Raw genomic sequence first — 23,066 nt, forward strand, 5'->3', positions numbered from 1 at the left:
ATAGATGATAGATAGATAGATAGATAGATAGAGATAGATAGATGAATTTAAAGTACATTATAGAGATAGATGACAGATAGATAGATAGATAGATAGATAGACAGACAGATAAATAGATAGATAGATAGGTAGATAATCAGTGCACGTGTGCATAATTATAGTTGGAGACTATAAAACAAAAAACACAGTGCCAGGCAGGAGAACTACCCTTTCAACTGTTGATCATGGTAGTCCAAGAGACTCATAAAATAACATAGGCTATTATCACAGTCCTTGATTGCCACCCAGAACTCAAAGATAAAACCATATTGCTGAAGAAAGAACATATTTTAGACACAGGACTTGGACCAGTGGAGTTGGAACTGACCTGAAGCCTCCTCCCTGAAGATGAGCTCTAATGGTATCAGAGGATACTGTACAAACTGCCAAGGGAGAAAACCAATCAATGGCCTATCTAGCTGTAAAGCCTAATAAACACAACAATGTTGTGGCCTAGTAAATTATCTCTCTTGGGTGCAGTAGTGACATTTTTATTTTGGGGTTATCAACAGTTGTCTAATTAGACTTAAGGCCCACTGAATGGGAAGAAACTCATGTGTGGTACTGTAAACATACCAAATACACATGGTTGGAAAGGTTATAGATCCTAGAGAAAAACCTATTTTTTGTCACATTCCTGGACCACTGTAATTTCTTAATGTATTCTAAATACGTATCTTTATAGTTACAGAGAAATATACATATAACCATGCATCTAAAAAGCTTCTTTTTAAAACAGATGGAGACTACTATGGAGTTCTATAATTAGTCAAATGAAGAGAATAAGTGTGTGTGAGACTTATTCTTGTCTATTCCCAGCCCTAAGTGGCACATCTACAATGCAACCTCTACAGCTAAGGCTCAGGGAACACAGTGGAGCAAAGCAGAGGTCAGAAAGAATATGAATGCATCTCTTAATTTCATCAGCAAAGCTTCCTCATGCAACAGTGTGATTAACGCAGAAATCTACAACTGGCCAAAAAGCAGAGTATAAGGGACTGCGAAGTGCTTGTCCCTGGGTAGACACCTGTATCAGACCTCTGCCACTCAGGGCTCAGGGGCCATTGCAGAAGCAAGGGCAGAAAGATTGTACGAGCCAGAGGTGATGGAGGGCCACAAGGAAACAGAGTTTTCCAGGTGGCTGAGAAGTTGCTCATAGGAACTTACAGCAATGATAACAGCATGCACAAGATCAACATCAAGCAAACAAAATCCCAGCACACCCCAACTTAGCTAAGAAACTACTGACAAATGAGGACTCATTGGAGAGGAGAGAGGCTTGACCAGGCTCCAGTAGGTAGACTCAGACCAAGGGACATTTGGGGATACTAACTTGGCTCGATAGACCTTAACATATATGGACAGAATGCACGGAACCTGATGGGAGGGGGTAATGAGGGATACTGATCGAGGGGTCTACATATGACCAGTACATAGCATATAAAATCCACATAACTTGCATTAAAAAAGGACAAAAGAAAACCCCATCGAAATTACATTCCAGCAGAAGTGTGACTCAGAAATTATGTCCCATAAGTGTTGGGAGGCCATGTTCCCATGTGCATCATGATTAATAAACAAACATTTGGTCTTTGGAGAACAGAAGCTCAGAGAAAGGACAGAATAGGAAGGTCATGTGGCTTCAGAGGGAGCAAGCAGAAGACCTACTACGGTCCCAGCCCAATCAGGTTCCAGCCCCAGGACCTGCCAGTCAAGCTCCTCCTCACATCCAGACTCTCAGTCATTTAATGAACCCCTGCCATGTGATAGTGGATACAGTTCTTTCATTTTAACAAAATAATTATGCCTATAAAATATGGTCACATCTTGATTCTTCCAAGGACATTTAGAAAACTGCAGATAGAAAGCTATGTTAGAACATTTTAAATTTCTAGTCACAATTTGATAAATCTGTCCTAAAGAGCAGGAAGGTGACCACACTGAACTTCACTGAAGGAGAAAAGCAGCCTCTCATTGCACCGTTTCAATTTATACAAAGTTAACCACTTAGGCAGATGCTCCTTGGAGTATTTATCCACATGATACTACTCTGCTCTATCACGCAAATAAATAGTATACTTACTCTAATGAACTGAAGAAAAAAAATTGTGGTTTATTTTTTTCACTCGGATTTCCCCCAAATCCTTCTCCAAGCTTGTCATCACCACTTAAGTTCTTTCTCATGAAAACCGATACCTTTCTCTATAAGCTAAGTGGATGTTGCATGTCCATCTAGTCCACTGAACAGCCTATGACAATGTCGGTTCAGCCAGCCTCCCGACCTTGACGACCAGCTCTAATCTGTGGACTCAGACTGCACTTGGAACCTTGCTGAACAAGTCCCCTTCAAAACACCGTCCTGGCCCTCATTCATTCAGTCCTTTTGCCGTGGTTTGAATGAGAAATGTCCCCTTTGGTATCCAGTTGTTGACACTGTCTGGAAAGGTTATGGAACATTTAGGAAGTGGAGCCTTACTGGAAAAAGAACATCTGAGGGGCAGGCCTCGAGATTTTATAGCCCTGTCAACTTCCTGTTCCTCCTCTCTGCTTCCTGTCTGTGAATGAACTAGGATCACTGTGTCCTGACTGCCAGCCCAGCATCAAGCTCCTGCTGCTGTGCCTAGCCCCTGAGGATGGACTGGATCACTATGGAACCTGTCCTCCTGTACTCTGCTTTTAGTCAGAACACCTATCATGGCAACAGAAAAGGAACTAATACACCTTGCTATTTGGTCAGGTCTGACTTTGCTCCTACACATCAATAAACAGGCAGATGTCCTGCCGGAATGCCTCATCCCCAGCCTCCCTGCCTGTGAACCTGCCAAGCTCTGGCCCTCTACTGCTCCTAAACTGCAAAGACTACCACAGTCAGTGCTAAGGTCTGGAGAGCGGAGTTTGTGACGGACAGGCATGTACAAACCTGAGAACACACGTGGCTTGCAACACTCAGAAGCTGGCATGTGACTGGCCTGAGGAGCGCTGCACACGGCCACTGAGTGGGTAACTGCGAGGAGGCAGGACAGCAGAGGCTCTGCCTGGAGCCCAAGTCCTTCCCAGTCGCTCCACTCTGAAGCCTCCAAAACACCAGCCTCACTCCACTCAGATCTAACATTCAACAGAACTGCTACTTAAATAAGTACAATTTGAAAGCTTGATCTACTCTACCAACTGAAGGAATTTCCTTTTAATAATCTCATTCTAAATGTGATTCTAAAGCTCTTTAAAAATGTTACTTATTTTCTATGAAAATCACATCACATGAAAAGTCATGAAAGTCATAATCAATAAATTCGCATAAATAATAAGTTAAAAGTATACAATCATAAAAATATGAACTTACATGTTTGGACAAATTGGGACTCTTTGAATCAACATCATATCTGAAAAATTAAAATGTAAAATTCAAATTATTTCCACAAAATACAGCTAAAAATGTTTTCTAAAACACACAAGCAAAAAAAATTAATTTGAACCATTTCCAATGTGATGTAAAAAGTAATAAACTGAATTTGAGTAATCTGTGGCCCATAATGCCAATGGTAGAACTTACACAACCTGGGTTGCTTGGTTTCCACAAAACCCAAAAAGTCCTAATAGTTTCACAGCATAAGTTCTGTTTGAGAAATTACAAATTTATCTTTCTGCAAATCAATCTAAGTGCTACTCGAGTGACTTCAAAAGCTCTTAAAAATTGAAAGTCATTCTTCTCTGGATATCACAACAAGCGGATCTGCTAGCAGCTGTCACTTAGGTACATCATAATCCCTTATCTAATAGTTTAAGTGTGTTAGTAATGTTGAAAACTGGCTGAAGTAACAGAAACTATTTTTTTCCTAAACACAGGACTTAGGGAAGCTGTGTTTTCTGCACCAGGGATGCATTTACATGGGAGTGTGATATGCTCTGGTTTGGACCAATTATTATTGGAAATAAACAATTCTTGGAGAGATTCCAGGATGACCCCATTAACTGTCACTTTGCTTTGTGTAGAAGGGTTTGTAGAAGAGATCACTGCCCGTCAATAGCCAAATTCATTAATAAGAAAATATTTGGACTGGCTCTCATCTTTCACATTCCCTGTGCATAGCTGCCTACCAAAAATTCATTGCATTCTTTAAGGTTAGTTAAGGTGTTCTCTCTCACATAGAAAGAATGTTTTTACAACCAAACAGAGCATCTCAGTCAATAATGGGAAGAAAAAGAAAAATGGAAAGCAGCCACTGAGTGTACAGTGAACCCCGACTGGGCAGAGGAGCCTTTACTCCCAAGTGGGTAATGTTTATAGCAAACTAAATTTCATGATGCAAAACTTGCACTGTCCCTCACATCAGGATGTGCTCATTATTTTAAACAGCTGTAGCCCAGATTTTGAAATCAGCAAAATGTCAACCTCTACTGCAGAGCTACAGATGTTAGTCCAAAAATATGTCTTACCCAGGAAATTATGTATTTCAGATCTTTAAAAGTAACATTAAAATAAATATAATAACATTTGATGTGAAGCAAAGCTGTGCTAGCTCTAGCTACCAACTCAAAAACTGTCTTCTAAGTGTCTGTATACTGGAGAGAAAAGCAGGGAATGTTCGACTAAATAGGAGTGTTCGACTAAATGAAGACAGTCCATGTTTTCAGCACATTACCTTCAAGTATAACTCTCTTCAACTATCTAACAAAGCTTTGTACTAGTGCTGTCCCCAAATCAGGAAATTTACAAATCTCTCTGCAGATCTTAGATCATCTGTTAGCTTATAAAGCATTAAAAATGGTCAGGATTTTTCTTTTTGCTTTCTTTTTTTCTTACAGTATTAGAAATTGAATCCAGAGCCTTCCTGCATACAGATGCTATGCAAATGCTCCAGGACAGCCTCCCAGTCCTCTATTTTTTATTTTTTTTTTAATTTTGAATCAAGTCTCACTAAGCTGCTAAGGCTGGCCTTGAACTTGAGACACTCCTGCCTTGGCCTCCCGGGCAGTTGGAAATACAGGCGTGAGCCACCAGGCCCAGCTATGTTTTTTCTTTGAATGGAGTTTTCCTTTTAACTTTTCCAAAAATAACAGGTCTCTCTGGTCGTCACAGGTCAGAACAGAAACACTGAACCTTTTATAACCACGACGTCAATGTCACTGCGTGAGTATGTGTATGAATATGACAGAGAGCACATGTCAAGACAGGAAGCCCAGCAGTCAGCTCCGGAGGGCCATTCCACAGGGCCCCTAAGGGTGCTGAGTCAGTAACTTCTTCCTGCTATTGAAACTGATAATGAGTAATGAGTTGGTAGATCTTAAAAACTGTATTTTCTGTTAAAGAGGAACATACGTTAACTGGAATTACTTCCATATCTATAGAATTGCAACTATCCCCCAAAGTGGCCTCTCATTCTAAGTATCTCATCATGCTCGGCTCTGAGCTATCAATAGCTCAAATCGGTCCATGGCCCAGTGACCAGCCCAGGGTTCCGAAGGTGACAAGCTGTGGCATCCCTGTGAAAAGCCAAAAGGGAGATTCTTTCCACTCCCCAAGACCACAGGGTGGAGGCTTCAAAATCGGGGATGCCTGTGAGAAGTGCAGGACAAATCCGGCACCCTAGGCAGAAACAGAACATGCAGTCTGAGGGCTCCAATGCAAGAGAACATCACGGCAAAGTTCTAGAAGTGTTTAGAGAGCTAAGGAACACAGAGCTGATTCATTCTGGGTGCCTCTCTCACGAGGAGAAGATAAACAGGATGCTTTCAATGTGCCCTCGATGCTGGTACTTAGGTAAGAAACCCACCTCATGCTTACAATACTCTCTTGTTCTTGTCCTTCCCTCTGTCCTAGAAATCCCTTGGGCTACTCCCTCTCAGTTCTGAGAGGAAAGTAAAGCAAGTTTTAACTAAAGGTCATCTGACAACAGATAGTTCTAATAAACAAAAGTGAAATGAAATGAGAACGTCCCATTGAGGAAAACCCTCGACCAGAAAGAGAATTGCAACAGGCAGAGAACTGGAGGAAAAGCAACTTAGTTCTCACAAAATGTAGAAATCCTTCCCAGCAAGGGCACAACAGCATTGCACACTTCACAGTTACCAATGCCTGACTGAGTAAGGAAGGAGCACTTGGCTGGGTCGGTCAGACGTAGACTAAGGAACCCTTTTCAGAGTTTAGGTCTCCATGGAAACAAATGGATAGAAAGAGTCCTCTGAGTTCTTCTCATACGTGACAGTGTCTACATGCCCTGCTCAAAAACACTATGGTGCTCTTTCTGCCAATACTGCAATTTTCAACTACAGTGACAAAGTGTATTTATGAGATAACTATATTATCAGTGTGTAAGTAATAATAATTTTACATTAGTAAAATAATTTTACATTAAATCTAGGAGACAAGAGAATATTAAGATGCAAAACTGATAAACTCATGTTAAATATATATGTATATATATATATATATATATCAATAAGAACAAAAGTTACCATGTGATAACTAGAATGATGATAATTTGGATCAGTGGCATCAAGAATACAATCTCTGTCTCTGTCTCTCTCTCTCTGTCTGTCTCTCTGTCTCTCTGTCTCTCCGTTTCTCCTTTTCTTTCTCCTCCTTCTTTCCCTGTGAACTTCAATTAAATAAAAACATTGTGGAAAGCTGCCTTCAGGTCTTCCGTTACATGTAGTTGCTTAGATAATATGCTTTCTTTTGGGGTGTCAGGACCTCGTACACACCAAGCAAGTGCTCTGCCACTGAGCTGTCCCCACAGCCTTAGAGGCTCTCCTTTTAAAGCCATGTCTTACTTAGCTTTCTTTATTTCTCTAAAATCAGTTGTGTTGGTTGGTCCTCATCATCAACTCTGCTGGGTTGGGAATCACCTAGGAGACACACCTCCACATGTGCTTTTGAGGGATTTACTAAAGAGACTTGAGTAAGAGGAGAGACGACCCTCCCGAGTGCAGGTGGCACCATCGCATGGGCTGGGGTCCTCAACTGAATAAAGAGTGAAGAGAAGTGTAGACATTCACTGCTTATCTCTGCCTGAGTCAGTATCATGACCAAGGCACTCCTGCCAACACACTTCTCCACCACCATGGACTGCACTGCTCTGAACTGTGAGTCCAAACAAAGCACCCCCACCCCAGGTGTATTCCTGCCTATTCAGTCACAACAACAAGAAGAGAAACCAACAAATACATCAGCATGAATCAACTAAACCCAAAACAATCCAGAGTCCTTTGCAGCCATTTGCTAGCCAGTTTACACTGGTCACCTGCAGTCAGTGTCAGTATGCTGGAGCATGGCAGTTCTCTGTGTGATGGGACTTGGGAGCACAGGTGATTTTCATTGGTTACTTTATCCATTTCTTATTTTCTAAAATGAACATATATTTTTACAAGTAATACAGGGCTAAGGGAAATTTTAAAAGCAATCACATGTATAATATGTTTATGTGTATGTGTAACTATCGAAAGACTTCCTTATCTCACTTACATAAAAAAAAATCTCAATATTCCAGTAAAAGAAATCAAAAGGAACTGAAGTGATGCCAAGGGCTCTACAGAAACTGAGAGGGCCGACTGCTCCCTTGATCCTCTGCAGCTAACCCTTTCCAGTCCTAGTTGTTTTAATTTTTCAAGTAGATAAAACTGGAGATGTTATCTGAATCAGATTTTTTTAATTAACACAAAACATTCAGGGCAAAACGTGCTTTTTAAATTCATTTTCAGATTGTTGCACAATTTAAGTATTACTTGGTGTCTGTGAGAACAGTTCTCTCTAGGGAGTCAAGAAGTTCCAGTGTACCCATTTACAGACATTAGTTTATGTAACTTTGTATCTTCTTGTCACACTGGGATAAATGTTCCTGAAACAGACACAGCAATGACCATGAGGGAAGGGTGATGAGCAGGACAGGAACCTAGGGAAGAGGCGCAGAAGCTGTCACCATCACAAGTCAGCAAAGAGCAGCCAAAGCCCCAGTTTTAACCCGCAGAGCTAAGAGAACAGAGCTCAGAGGAGTAACAAGATGGTGAGATAAGCTCCTCTCAAGGACTTAGAACAGATATGGGTGGTCTGATGCATTTCCTTTTATCAAGAAATGTGCCTCCTTTATCTCCTAAAAATGCTGATGTCTCCTAAAAATGATAGTAACACATCTGTTACAAAGGGCTGTACACAGCAATAACCCTACAGGATTATAATGTAAAACTGGAACCAGTAAGTTATATGTTATTTTATTCCAACAGTAAAAATTATGTATCCTTAAAAATAAATGAACAGATATTCCATAGCACAGAAAAATATGTGGAAAAAATAGTGAGCTGGAGAGATGGCTCAGCAGTTAAGAGCACTGGCTGTTTTTGCAGAAGACTCGTGTTTGAATCCTGGCACCCACATGGTGACTAACAACTGTCTGTAACTTCAGTTCCAGGGAATCTTACGCCCTCTTCTGTCCTCTGTGGGATTGCACAACACAGGTGCAGTTACCTACATGCAGGCAATGCATGCATCCACATAAAATAAAAATAACAAATATTTTTTTAGAAAAGAAAAATATGTGAAAAAGAAAGGTACAAGGAAATAAATTTATTACAATTCCTACATGCACACACGTGTGATATATACATAATGTGTCTATATATAGAGATGTTTACAGAAAAATATGTAACAATTCATAAAATGAATCATTTATAGATTTTTTTTAAATTGGGGTAACAGAGGTTTCTTTTCAAATACTTGCATGACTTAAAGTCTATAAGAGATACTCATGGCCGGGTGTGGTGGCACATGCCTTTAATTACAACGCCTGGGGGCGGGGGAAGGGACGGGATACAGAGGCAGGCCGATCTCTGTGAGTTCAAGGCCAGGCTGGTCTACACAGTGAGTTCCAGGCCAGCAGGGGCTACAGGGAGACCCTGTCTCAAAAAAATAAAAAAAAAAAAAAAAGATATTCATTACTTTTAAATGAGAGAAAATAAAGACTATTCTTTCAGGAATCATTTCTACAGCTTCTTAAATGAGAGAAAATAATGTAAATAAATGAGAAAGAGAGAAAGAAAAGAGAATTATAAAATAGTGGCTGATTTTAGGATAAAATTAGAGGAAACTAGGGGCAACTATGAAGGAAAACAAAAGTGGTTACAGTTGCAGCTCAGAGCAGAAGGAAGCCAAGTGGAGCACAGAGCCACACACCGCATGACTTTCACTAAGTTTAAAGTAACAGCCCTGTGGCCTCCATGGTCTTGTATGGTTGTAAGTCGTTACAGTAAGCTCCAGGTTTGCCTCTCTTTAACTCATTTTATTATTTGGAAAGAGGATTTTGAGAAATACATAATAAATTTTGTTTGATAAGTACAATGAATGCCTAGCACTCGGAAAGAAAAGGGCTGTGGGGCTGGAGAGATAGCTCAGAGGTTAAGAGCACTGACTGCTCTTGCAGAGGACCTAGGTTCGATTCCCAGGACCCACATGGTGGCTAACAACCATCTGTAACCCCAGTGCCAGGGGAATCCAACACCTTCTTGTGACCTCTGCAGGCACTGCACCACACTGGTGCACTTACACACATGCAGGCAATACACATAAAATAAAAAATAAATAAATACAACATTAAAAAAAAGAAAAATAAGGGCTGTTACAGTACTTTTTTTAAACAGAAGCATTAGTGGTTATTTTATTCTATTCCAGAGAAAAATTAGAGTAATTAAGCAAAGATCTTATATTTCTATTAGGAGAAAAATTAAGACTCTTTCAAATAAGATATTAATAACCTGCTATTAAAAAATACATATAAATACTGTCATGATTTTCCAATGGTTTAAAGAAAGTGTTGAATTTTTTAAATATATGTGATATTCATAAACATTCAATATTTTGATGTACAAGGAAAATCCTATACTATATTATATAGGTCATATTATATATAAATGTGCATCTCTTTATGGCTCCCCCAGGAGATTTCCCTTTACCAGAGTGCAGGTCTGCCCAGTCCCCCAGCTTCCACTGTGGAACAAAGACTGATGTGTAACCAATAGCACCTTAGAAACAAACTGCTTCCATGCTCTCAGCTGACAGGAAGTTGAGTTTGACGATCATACTTTAAAATGTTTGATTCCACATCAAAATAAGAAAAATACACAAAATACTACAAATGTTAGCTCTACCACCCTGGGTCTTAAAAACATGACGACATCAAGGGATCAAGGGAAGCCATCACAGGACAGAGATTCAGTGTTGGGCTAACAAGCCTGGAGGAGAGGCGTAACAGCCATCACTAACTGGATGTGTTCTCGTGAAGTACACTGAGCTTGAAGGAACCCATTGGGGTACAGGTGGGTTTGAGAGAGAGCCTACCTGCACTCCCCAGCATATCTGTGGTGTCTACTCACCTGTTCAAAACATACAGCCGAAAATCCCCCAAATGCAGTGCAAGGCCGCTTTGCGCAGAGCAGCCTAGCCCTCAGGCAACCAGCTGTGCTACTCACTCAATCCTTAAAAGTCAATTGTTTTAAATGTCATGTTTTCGTAGAACTTACAAGTCAAAACGAAGATTCTCTCTTTCTTCAAAAAAATAGTCCAGGATAAATTTCCTTACAAAATCAGGATTTAAGGTATTATCAATCACTTCAGTTCTTCCAAACTATAGACAGAAACAGAAAAGAGAAAGCTTAAAACCAAACCTTACATGGTGATGTCTTAGTACACAGTATTAACATAGATCCCTTAAAACATAAACAACAAATACCCAGTGACTTAATCAAATAAGTTTTTAAGGAGCAAATCACTACTTTACTCACTCAGGGAAGTAAAATGTGAACCCTGGGTTCTCGAATAACAAGTTGCAAAACAGAAGGGATCTGCTGTTAACTTGAAATCTAATTCCCTTTCTAATCAAAAGAAGACATGTATATATTAAATTTAATCTTTTAAATAAAATACTTTCCTAAGAAGCCAGCCAATCAACACACATTCGTAATTAGAGGGGTCAAATACTCATAATTCACATGCTCAACTTTTATAGAAAATAGTGCTTACACGATGAGGGTTGATACCCGTGTTTTAAGGAACCCTTTCTCGTCATCCATTCCAGTCTTATTTTATTTAGATCTGCATGTTACAATGAGATACCATTCTTGTGTTTTGTTTTGTTTGTTTGTTTTTTTGATACGCCTACAAAAATAAGTCCTCCATTTCAGGGAAGTAGAAGCCAGGAAACAAAGCACACACTGGGTCTTTGCATGTGAAGGAAAGCTGTTGGCCAGAGCCCTTAATATGGTACAAATACAAACAGCCCAGCTCCTTTTATCCTTAGCTTTTATGCTTCCTCTCCAGCTGTCATCATAATGAGAGAATTTTAACCTTAGCTGTGAATACCATTATGCAACCAAGCAGTCTTATCAGAGAATCAATTTTAATATTTTCAGGAAATGTTATCTTCTTAATAGGAAAATGGAAAAATCATGCAAATCCATTCAGTGTGAAGGTCAGATGCTTTCTCAAACTTTGATGATAATACTATGATGTAAAATACTTATGACAAAGTAATTATTAGGGTTGTGCCAGCCATCTCCTCACAAGAACTAACAAAAGTTCATGCCATTGAATAACATTTTATATTATGGACCAATATTGCTGACAAACTGTAACCCAAGCTTGGATAAGAAGTGTCCCCCCAAAGGCTCATGGATTAGAAGGTTGGTCTCCAGCTGGTCACATGATTTTTGAGAGGCTGTGGAAAACTTAGGAAGTGAACCGAGCTGGGGGAATTGAGACACCAGAGATGGGAGTTGGGAGATACTGTATCCCGGCCCTTCCCGCCTGCCCACATCCCTTTTGGCTGTTTACTGAAAGCCATGGTATGAACATCTTGCTCCACATGTCTTTCCCATCCGTGAGCCAAAGAAAAAGCCTTCCTGCTTTAGGTTGTTCATGGAAAGTACTGTGGTCACCGAAACAAAACATAACTATGGCTGGAGCCGGGGAGGCAGCTCAACAGTTAAGAGCCTGGGAGGCTCTTGCAGGGACCAAGGTTTGATTCCCAGCATGGCATCTTAACACTCCAGTTCTAGAGGCTCCACTGCTGTCTTCTGGCCTCCGCAGGCATTGCACACATGTGGAGCACTTATATATATGTTCAGGAAATACACTCATACACATTAAAAAACTAACACAGGAAACTAACGGCATAGAAACTAGGCTGTTGCTGTAACTAAACCTGACACGGGCTTCTTGGCCTTTAAAACTCGTTTGTGGCAGGATTTTGGAAGAGTTTAGAGATACATGTTAAAGAAGCCCTACAATATTATAATCACCCTTAACTCGTGACTCTGGTGGGAGCCCAGGAGACCAGAATGCTGATAGAAATGCGAACACTAAGACTTGGGTCCTAAGATGCCCTCAGAACTGTACTGGGAATTGGATTAGAGGCTCTGCCCTAAGTGAGACTGAATTTTAAAATAATGGACTAATTAAATTCCAAGATGACAAGGTTGGGCTTTTGGGTTTTTGTTGCTGTTGTTGTTGTTATTGTTGTTTGTTCATCTGATTTGGGTTTTTGAGACAAGGTCTCTCTGCAGCCCCAGCCTGACTGAACTCACTATGTAGACCAGGCTGGCCTCCACCTCTCCATCTCACAGAGCTGCCGCTGACTCCAGAGGGCTGGGATTAGAGGTGTGTACTAATGTTTTGATGACTGTTTTAAGCCAGATTTATAGTAAGATTCAAGAGAAGGAAAAAAAATCAAAAAGATTTGAAAAATATGCCTTCTGACCAGAAAAGGGGGCAAGCGGGGCATCACATCTCCAATATTAGCACGTTTGAAAAGAAGCCACATTCTTTGTATGGGGACGGCAGCAATAATGCCTGGAAGGCATCTCAGGAGCAGGCCAGAGGCTCCATGTAGAAAAGTTCATTTGAAACTCATTTCCCTAAGAGAGCCTCCCAGCCACACTGCCCATAAGGGGTCACCTATGGAAGGTCATCCTGGGGCCAGATGTCCACATGCTCAGAGTCAGGTCTGCGCGGACTTGGCTGCTGCTGAGCTGGAGGCAGACTATGTAGAGTCCTCAGCGTGGAGCTGACGTCACAGCACGCAAAATGCAAGAACAATAGTGTCATGGAGACTTCCACCAACACCTCAGAGGAAAAGCTGGGGCCAGGTAATGTGCATCTGGGCCAGATTCCCTGTAAAGATCCTCCGGAAAGGTAATGTGTGAGGCTGTGAACGTGAGGCCTAAAGAGCACAGGGCACTCCTGGCTGCCAGAAGTGTGGGACATCTGTCCAAGAAACCTACAGATACAATGACCAGCCCAAGACTGAAGCCATGTGGAAGGGGAGACGACCCAAATCCACCTGAGCCCACCCGTGCTCTGCATGTGGAGCATGGAGCTGCAGAGTTCAGTGTTTTCTCTTCTGGCATTTGTGTTGAGTTGGGCTGACCCTTCTTGGCAGTTCCCCTAATTCTCCCTCCACTTGGGAATAATTACTGGATGCCACTGGATCTTGGAATTATGTAACTTGACCTCTCAGAGGCTCAGCTTCATCTTGCTTTGAATCGCAGAGGAGCCTTTGAACTTGGCACTAAAGCTTTGGAACTCTTTGGGGGGCTCAGAGATGGACTGAACGCGTGTTGCTCTGTGAGACCTTTTGTGGAGAGGGTGGAATGTGGTGAGTCCACCTGTGAAATAAAATTATATTTATTGCTTTATATATGTTGAACCATTCCTGCATCTCCAGAATAAAGCCAACTTGATCATGATCATTGATCTTTTTATGTGTTTTTGAACTAAGTTTTTAAGTGTGTTATTAAGAACACTTGAGTCAATGTTCATTAGGAAGACTGGTCTATAATTTTCTTTCTTTCTTGTGTCTTTATCTGTTTGGTATCAGGATAATACTGGCTTCATAAAAAGAGTTTGAAATTTTCTTTATTTTATAGAATAATTTGGAACTACCGGCGTTGGTTCTTCAAAACTCTGGTAGAATTATGTGGTTAATTCATCTCGACCTGGGCTTTTATCATTTTGGAAATTTTTTCCCTTATTACATCAATTTCATTGTTCTGTTTAACTTAATTTTTTGATCGGTTTAACTTTGCTAGGCCATATTCATCTAGAAATATATCCATTTCTTTTATATTTCTTAATCTAGATTAACATAAAATTTAAGTTATAATTTTCTGAATTTCATTGTTATCTGTTTTAAAATCTCCCCTTTCTCTCTAATTTCATTATTTTGAACCCTCTCTTTTGGTTAATTTGACTAAAGATTTATTAATCATATTTATTAATCATTATTATTTGTTTGTTTTTCATTTCTAGTTCATCATTTTATTTCTCCTCATCGGTTACTTTTGGTTTTGTTTTCTTCCTGTTTTTCCAAGATCTAGAACAATCTCTGACCTCAGAGAATAATGGGCAATGGGATCCAAAGTCCTGGCACTTTCCCTAACTCAGGGCCACCAGGAATCAACTGTCAATAGTGACTGTCAACTTAACAGGCTCTAGGACAAGCCTCTGAACATGTCTGTGAGATTTTTTCCAGATTAGGGAAATTGAGGTGGGAAAACCCACCCTTCCTGTGGATAGAGCCATTCTACAGGCTGGAGACTCAGGCTGAACAAAAACACAGTGAGAACGTGAGCTGAGCACAGACATTCACTGCTCTCTGCGTCCTGGCTGTGGGTGTGATGTGAGCCACCTCCTGCCCCTGGCGCTGTGCCTTCTCCACTGTGTTGGGCTATATTCTTTGAACTCTCAGCAAAAATAAACTCCTCCTTTCTTAAATCACTTTTGTCAGGTGTCTTATTGCAGAATAAGAAATGTGACTGATGCTTTCAGACCTCATTCTGGGCAAGCATCCTAGCCTCTTCTTTGGTCCAGCTGTCTGTTGCTCTTTCAGACACCTCGACACATCAAACTCTTTCTTAGCTTAGAGACATTGCATGTGCTAGCTCTTAGAATGCTAATTCCAATATTATATGTCTATTTTTCACCCTCTGAATTTATGCTTGAATGTCAGTACTGCAGCTCTGAACATCTAAAGTTGGACTACTTACCGTCACTCTCATGGCACATTTCCCCATCATAAAACTCAAATCTTGAAATTATATAGCTATGTTAGTTCCATATTTCCCCAGCAGACAGTAACCTTCATTAAGCCACAGAACATACATTTATATATGTTTGTATATTCATATATAGTGGTATATATAGAATAGATATATATTGATATATATCCATATATACAGTGTCTATGTTTAATTCGTATCTGTGTAAAACTGATCAAATGACTAAGCACAGGCTATCGGTAATATATAACATGTAAATTTTTATTAAATTATGAGTATAGACATGTATAAATACATATAAAAACAGAAGAACCTTTGGCTAGACAGGTCACAGGCCATAGAGGAGAACCCTAGTACTATCATTCTGCTAAGTAGACATAGTATTAAACTGAGTAATAATGACTTATTTTTATACCCATAGATCAATGCATCTCTCAGCCCTCATCAGAGAAGGTTCTTCTAACAATGGATGATTAACACTGAGACCCATGGCTGGTTGGTATTGAGAATATGAGACCGCGGAGTGCTGAGCCCTAAAGGGCACTTAACTCGCACCCTCTCCTAGAGGCTCAGGGATAGTTGAGGAAGGGGGGTGGAATGAGTGTAAGAGCCAGAGTAGGAGATGCGTTCCAAGGAAATTTTGTTGTCTGGACACCACAGGGAATTTGCACATAAGAACCCATGGCACTTATGACAGCATGCACAAAACCTGTGGAAACTCAAACTAGGCTTGGCCCAGCATGGATGGGAGAGGTGGGCAAGAAGTCCCAACCCTAGCTGAACATCGAGAATATACTTTGGACACAGGACTTGGAGCAATGGAGCTGGAGCTAACCTGGATGCTTCCTCCATGAAGATTAGCTATCATAGTTCTGGAGGATACTATGCAAGCTGCTGAGGGAGAAAAATCAGTCAATGTCCAACCCCAGTTCTAAAGCCTTCTTCTGGCCCCCACAGGCATTGCATGATATGAATGCACTTAGATGCATGCAGGCAAACACTCATACACATAAAATTGAACTAATTAAAATCTTTTTTAAAAAATGCAGATGTGACTTGTCCAGCCCTTTCCCATAGTGATATAGTATCAAATTTTCATCATCAACTAATTAGGAAACTATATTTTTTTTATCAAGTGCATATTTTTTCAGTTATTAAAATGAAGTGTGAAAACAGAATTTGACTTGTTTTGTTGTTTTTAGCTATCAATCTTTTTTCAATATTTTATTTATTATTTTTATTTTATGTGTATGAGCGTATTGCTTGCATGTATGTGAGTGCACCAGTGTCATGCAATGCTGCAGAGGTCAGAAGAGGGCTTCGGGTTCCCCTGGAACTGGAGTTAAGGACAGTTTGTAGCCACCATGTGGGTGCCGGGAATCGAACCCGGGTCCTCTGCAAGAGCAATCAATGCTCTTAACCACTGAGCCATATCTCCAGCCCCATCTGTCAATCATTTGACGAGTGTCATAATCACCTATAGAAAAAACTATTGACTGCATTTGTAACAGGTTCTTAATGGGGAATACAAGCTACATTTATCACATATCAGATCTTAACTTACATGAGGTACATGTTTTTAAATGAATTGTGAATTCTATAGTTTGAATGTCTCAATTTTTAACATGAAGTACAGTTCTTTCTACTTTTATCATAAAATTCACCACTTTGAGAAGTGTTATTTTTGCAAAACAAAATTAGCCAAAATGAGATCATTTTAATCTGCCCAATGATTTTAAAATAATTTACTGAAGGTAGATGATTATCTAAATTGAACTAATTAAATAATAAACTTGAAAACAAATAATATGGAGAGGCAGAGGAAGACAGTGTCTAGAGTAGTGCAGCATTCACAATGTGCCAGTTCACGTGGCTTTTCACATTCTAAACCTCCCTCCTTAGAGCTAAGGAGAGGTGAGAAGCCACAGTCTGTGCTTTAGAGCGAAAAAGCTGCACTGGGGGCAGCTGGGAAGGAGTGGCCAGTGTCTCTCCTCCCCACATTCCAAGCAGATGTGCCCCAGCAGCAGGCTGACACTTGTGTCCTACCAGGACACACTCATATTCTGACTTCTGTCACTACCTGCTGTGGTCTCCGGGAGGTGCTGCCCTGAGCCTGTGAGGATCTTGTGGCTGTGGGTTAGGGATTCGCTCTGCTCTCGCGTTCTGGCCCTGCGGTAATTTACCCTGCTGTGCTGCTGAGTCCGCTGATAACAGAAGCAGCTTCTCTTAAGCTTCCAGTGTGGACTGAGGACCAGTGGTTCTCCAGGAACCCCCGGACCTTCGGTACCAGACTGAGTCTGCTAAGACACCCAAGCCTTGTAGACTGAGCACCTACAGAGGTCTCCGACAACCTCTGTAGTGAGACGGCTATTGTCGGACTACCCCGACCATTTCACATAGGCTGACTTACTAACCCTCTAGAGAACCCTAATTCAAGAGTCAATACAATGAAATGAAATAAAAATTTGATGTTTATTGAGTAATGAAGTGAAAAGTGACAAGGATCAAAACAAAACTATCAGATTTCAAAGGGTCACAGCAGAACTTCTACTGAGGTAAAATCAGGATTTACATCACATGGCAGAAATTCTATGTGTGAAGTTAGAAAGTCAAGCTGTGAAGAGTTCCTCTCTCTTTCTGAATGAGTACATGGGCCCTATGCAACATTATTCAATATGGAGATGAATAAATATTAAAATAGCTCAGAGTCAGTGAAGTGAAGCCAAGCAGAGACAAGGTTGAACCTTGCAATCATCATCTTAAATCAGCCTGGTTTTCTCTGTAACAGTCACTGTGGCTCATAAGCAACTTTCCTTCTCATATCCTAACCTGGGGAATCCAGCTGCACCTTAGCCGTTTTAAATGTTTATGATTAAGTCACAAAATGGAGTACTAATGGGAAACTAAACTCTAATCAGACACTGACTGCAGCATCCTTGAGCCCCCTGGGAGAACAACTCCTCAGAGGGGATTTCGCAAGGAGTTCTACTTCTGTAATGCACCACATTAAGTATCATTTCTAATTCTGATATTATTATGCACTGAAAAGTCATTTTAATTTTAAAACATCCATTATTTCCAGAGCTTTTTGTAATTCACAATCATTAAAATTTATTGAAAAAGATAATTCTAATACTGTCAGACATAATTTTAAAATTGCAGGTTTCAACTACAGATTGAGATTGCTTTAAAATAATCTTGTATTTATTTGAACTATTTAGCTTCTCATTTAAGCATTTTGCCAATTGCCCCATTATCTAAATGTAGTATAATTCGTCTCAGAACATGAGATGCTGATACTTTGGGTAATTTGAGGCTGAAGAGATGGCTCAGCAGTTAAGAACACTGGCTGCTCTTGCAGAGACCCCGAGTTCAATTCCCAGCACCCACATGATGGCTAACAGCCATCCACAACTCCAGTTCCGGGGGATCTGATGGCTCTGACCTTGGTAGGCATTTCATGACATGGACGCACTTACATACATGCAGGCATAACACTCATACACATAAAATAAAATTATAAAAAAATACTTTTGATAATCCAACTTAATTTAAATAAAAATGCAACCACTATAGTATTGGGGAATGTAGATCACTAAGTGAGTAAATTTGGTTTTACTTATAAACCAAAGTTACTAAGAAAACTATGCTATAGATTTGGTGAGGAAAAAATATCCCACTATTAATTTGTTTTTAGAGACAGGGCCTCATTATGTAGTCCTGGCTGGTCTAGAACTCTCTATGTAGACCAGGCTAGCCTGATACTCATAGCAATGCACCTGACTCTGTTTTCCGAGTGCTGGGTTTAAAGGCCTGTGCCACCACAGCCTGGCCTGAATAGATATTTTTAAATTATTAATAAAGTATCCATATTTTCCTAGCCTGATTTGAAGTATCTGCACAGCTAATTCTCATCCTGATAAAACAATGTTCAGTGTTTGTATTTGGAATAAGTGTTAAAATTAATATCATAAAATCACAAACTTACAAGGACAGTGGCACTAAGCAGAAGCTCCTGGTGGGTTAGTGCAGCCACACCTGGATGCTTCCTGTCACCACCCCCAGACAGTTCCAGAACACTGAACTAAGGTAGGAAGGTCTCGCTTACTACGTTATACTCTTGTCTCTCTAACTTTGAGGCCAAATTTTTTGCTTCTCCCAGAACAAAATGGAAAGACTAAGGATTCAAGGGCAGTCGTGACTATCCAGCCTTCACCGCTGTTTCTGAACACACATTTCCTCATCCATATGGCATGGCTTCCAGCCCTCAAAATGTAGAAATAAAAAGTTAACAGTTCCAATTTTCTCCCAGAAAAGTACAATACAATAGCATCAGATTGAGTCAAATGAAATTGCCCAAACTCTGTTTTTACTTATAAAAATGACAGTTTCATGTGGTTCAACACACCTGCATCACTTTCTTCATGTAAGCATGCACATGTGTCAGTGTTACCTCAGCATCAGCTTTGTGCAGTGGTGTAAACCAGTTTCAGATTAGGTTTGAGGCCAAGTACTTCGCATAGGTCATTTTACTATCAACTGCTAAACACGTACAAACAATTTTACAGGATTTTATAATGTAGAACATTATTACTTGTTAGTTGTTTTGTCCTTGGGCAAGTTGTTTTACCTCTTAGAAACCCAACATCTCCCTAATTGTGCAGCACCTGTTATATGCCAGATACTGTTACCAGAGTGCATATTTATTCTCTGAACAAATGCGTGAGCCAGAATCACTACCATCATGTGACACACGGAGAAACAGAGTCACATAGAAGGAATACACATGCCTTAACCCACACTGTCCTAGGTTTCAAGCTAAGGAAACTGTCTCTCAAGAGTCTTAGGAAGATTATCAAATACAACAGATTGAATTGTCCTTTCTCTTATCCAGCAAGCTCATTCGGTTGCTAAGCACTGCGTCCTGTCTCTCGCACCTGCCCTTCTTTTGTCTCCCACACCATTCTCTCCTTCATTAATACTTTCAACAGGAAAGCAACTGTTGAAAATGACTTCAAATTGTTGCTATCTATAAGATTTCCTCCAATGTTCATGTGTTAACAAGTTTTATCCCTGTACAATAGTGCTAAGAGGCGGGACTTGTAAGAGGTCAATGGCTGATGTTCTTGTAAGTGAACGGATGGCATTTCTCGGAGGGTGTTCCGGAGGAAGGGAGTGCGTCTCTGGAATAAGGATGAGTTTGTGAGTTTTCCCCAGCCAGGGACAATATTCTCTTGCTCGTCTTCTTTCTGTCATGGATGCCACAAGAAGGCCCTCATAAATTGTGGGCCCCTCAACACTGATGTTGAACTCCATCACTTCCAGAATAAGGGGAAATAAACATTTTCTTCATAATTTACCCAAACTACGGTATTTCATAGCAAAACAAGCAGGTGATGGAAGCTAGCACCTCCAATCTCCATTCACAACTTTGTTTCTGCCCATTCTGTGGTCCTGTTTCTACCCATTCTGTGGTCCTGTTTCTGCCCATTCTGTGGTCCTGTTTCTGCCCATTCTGTGGTCCTGTTTCTGCCCATTCTGTGGTCCTGTTTCTGCCCATTCTGTGGTCCTGTTTCTGCCCATTCTGTGGTCCTGTTTCTGCCCATTCTGTGGTCCTGTTTCTGCCCATTCTGTGGTCCTGTTTCTGCCCATTCTGTGGTCCTGTTTCTGCCCATTCTGTGGTCCTGTTTCTGCCCATTCTGTGGTCCTGTTTCTGCCCATTCTGTGGTCCTGTTTCTGCCCATTCTGTGGTCCTGTTTCTGCCCATTCTGTGGTCCTGTTTCTACCCATTCTGTGGTCCTGTTTCTGCCCATTCTGTGGTCCTGTTTCTACCCATTCTGTGGTCCTGTTTCTGCCCATTCTGTGGTCCTGTTTCTACCCATTCTGTGGTCCTGTTTCTGCCCATTCTGTGGTCCTGTTTCTACCCATTCTGTGGTCCTGTTTCTGCCCATTCTGTGGTCCTGTTTCTACCCATTCTGTGGTCCTGTTTCTGCCCATTCTGTGGTCCTGTTTCTACCCATTCTGTGGTCCTGTTTCTGCCCATTCTGTGGTCCTGTTTCTACCCATTCTGTGGTCCTGTTTCTGCCCATTCTGTGGTCCTGTTTCTACCCATTCTGTGGTCCTGTTTCTGCCCATTCTGTGGTCCTGTTTCTACCCATTCTGTGGTCCTGTTTCTGCCCATTCTGTGGTCCTGTTTCTACCCATTCTGTGGTCCTGTTTCTGCCCATTCTGTGGTCCTGTTTCTACCCATTCTGTGGTCCTGTTTCTGCCCATTCTGTGGTCCTGTTTCTGATGCCTTCTCAATTGTTCCTTTGTTTTCACATCCCCTTTGAAGCAGAGTTTCCTCCAACTACTATGGTCTGCTCCCTCAAGGACACACAATAGACACCAAATATCCTATTACACCTCAGTGTTTTATTTTAATAATATGCGTAAATATTTCTTAAAGAGTAAGCCTTGTATTCCCATCTTCCATAATCAAGCTTAGGAAAATAATAACCCTCCCCATGACATAAACTCCCATCCATGTATAAAACCAGAATGGCATCAGATAGGAATTTGGCATACTAAAGTCATTTAACAAGAGTTCTGGACCTAGAGAGACAGCCTGTGTTGAAATCTGCGCTCTGTCATCTATAACCAAGTATCATTAATCAATTGCGTATCCATTTTGTGTCTCTGTGATTATGGTAGCCAATGACTCTTACATTTGTTGTGAAAATTAAATTAGCTAATAACTGCAAAGGGCTTGAAACAGTACTTACGCATTATTATTATGAGAGAACTTTTTAATTAAATAAAAATTTTACATTTTATTGCCTAAGAAGTAAAATATAGGAAAAAATTCAACCAAGGGAGACTCTGAGTTCAGCCTCTCATCACCCTATAAGAAGAAATCCTCTGGTTCAGTTCTGAAATATTTTATATCACCATCCCTCAAACTCCACTTATGTAATGAAGTTTCAGCTGTCTCATCATTAAGGACTTGCCCGGGCCAAGTGCCTGGTTCTGTGCTTATTGGTCCCTGACATGATACTGTTCTCCAGGCAGATGCTCAGCCCCATGTAGCCTGGCACCTATGGTCAGTCACAAGTTGCATGGAGTTGCTGCAGGGCGTGGAGAAAGGGAAGTGACAGGATGCATTTTGGGAAGAACCAACGCATAAGTAGAGAAATGAGCAAGAGAGAGGGGACAAGGATAATGCTGCAGTAAGACAGACCAACGACAGCGTGGGAGCTGGTTAGATGGCTCAGTGGGGAAAGCACTTGCCATGCTAGCCTGAGGACCCCAATTCAAATCCCAAACAACCACATAAAAATGCCAGGTATAGCTGCCCAGGCCTGTAACCCCAGCATTGGGGGGCAAAAATGAGTGAATCCTGGGGGCTCACTGGCCCACCAGCCTAGACAAAACAGCAAACTTCTGGTTCAGTGTCAAGGCAATAATGTAGAAGGTTAACAGAGAAATGTACCTGGGGTCCTCTTGTGGCCTCTGCATGTGAACGCAGACAGGTACATATGCATGTACCACTCACACATATACCATCATACCACACCATACCATCTCCCTCTCTCTCTCTTTCACATACACACACACACACACACACACACACACACACACACTGAATCTTGAAGATCTATGAGTTGTCGCCCTGCTTTTTTTAATCTGTAAAAGAGAATCCACACCTCTGGATAAATCTGGATAAATCCATACCTCTGGATAAATGACTAAATGAATAAAAATCTAGGAAGCAAGTCAAGACAAAAACCAATTGATGTTAATGAGCCATATTTGTAGAAAATAGGAAGCAGGCCTAGGGAACGGTGATGAGCTAACAGCCTGACTGAGGAAGTCTCAGGTCCAGAACAGTTCATGAGAAGCTCACGAATGACATTCAGTAAAAGTGAACTACAAAGACAGCTTTCAAAAACTGAGAATGAAGCGCAATCGTTGAGTTGGGAAAGACTTAAATAACTGAAAACAGGAAA

The 23,066-nt window shown here is 40.8% G+C and overlaps 1 protein-coding gene across 3 annotated transcripts in view; it reads right to left on the reverse strand.

Moving 5' to 3' along the window:
• The window catches only part of Cpne8 (copine 8), a 210,050-nt gene that overhangs the window by 140,602 nt on the left and 46,382 nt on the right, over positions 1-23,066 (reverse strand). For all 3 annotated transcript variants that reach the window (XM_008829660.3, XM_008829659.3, XM_029561885.1), the window contains exons 4-5: positions 10,546-10,649; positions 3,380-3,419 (exon numbers count right to left, since the gene is read on the reverse strand). In XM_008829660.3, the coding sequence (XP_008827882.1) occupies positions 3,380-3,419; positions 10,546-10,649 (144 nt within the window). The remainder of the gene's footprint in view (positions 1-3,379; positions 3,420-10,545; positions 10,650-23,066) is intronic.

Source organism: Nannospalax galili, unplaced genomic scaffold (genome assembly GCF_000622305.1).
Source record: "Nannospalax galili isolate Female #2095 unplaced genomic scaffold, S.galili_v1.0 scaffold454, whole genome shotgun sequence".
NCBI lineage: Eukaryota > Metazoa > Chordata > Mammalia > Rodentia > Spalacidae > Nannospalax > Nannospalax galili.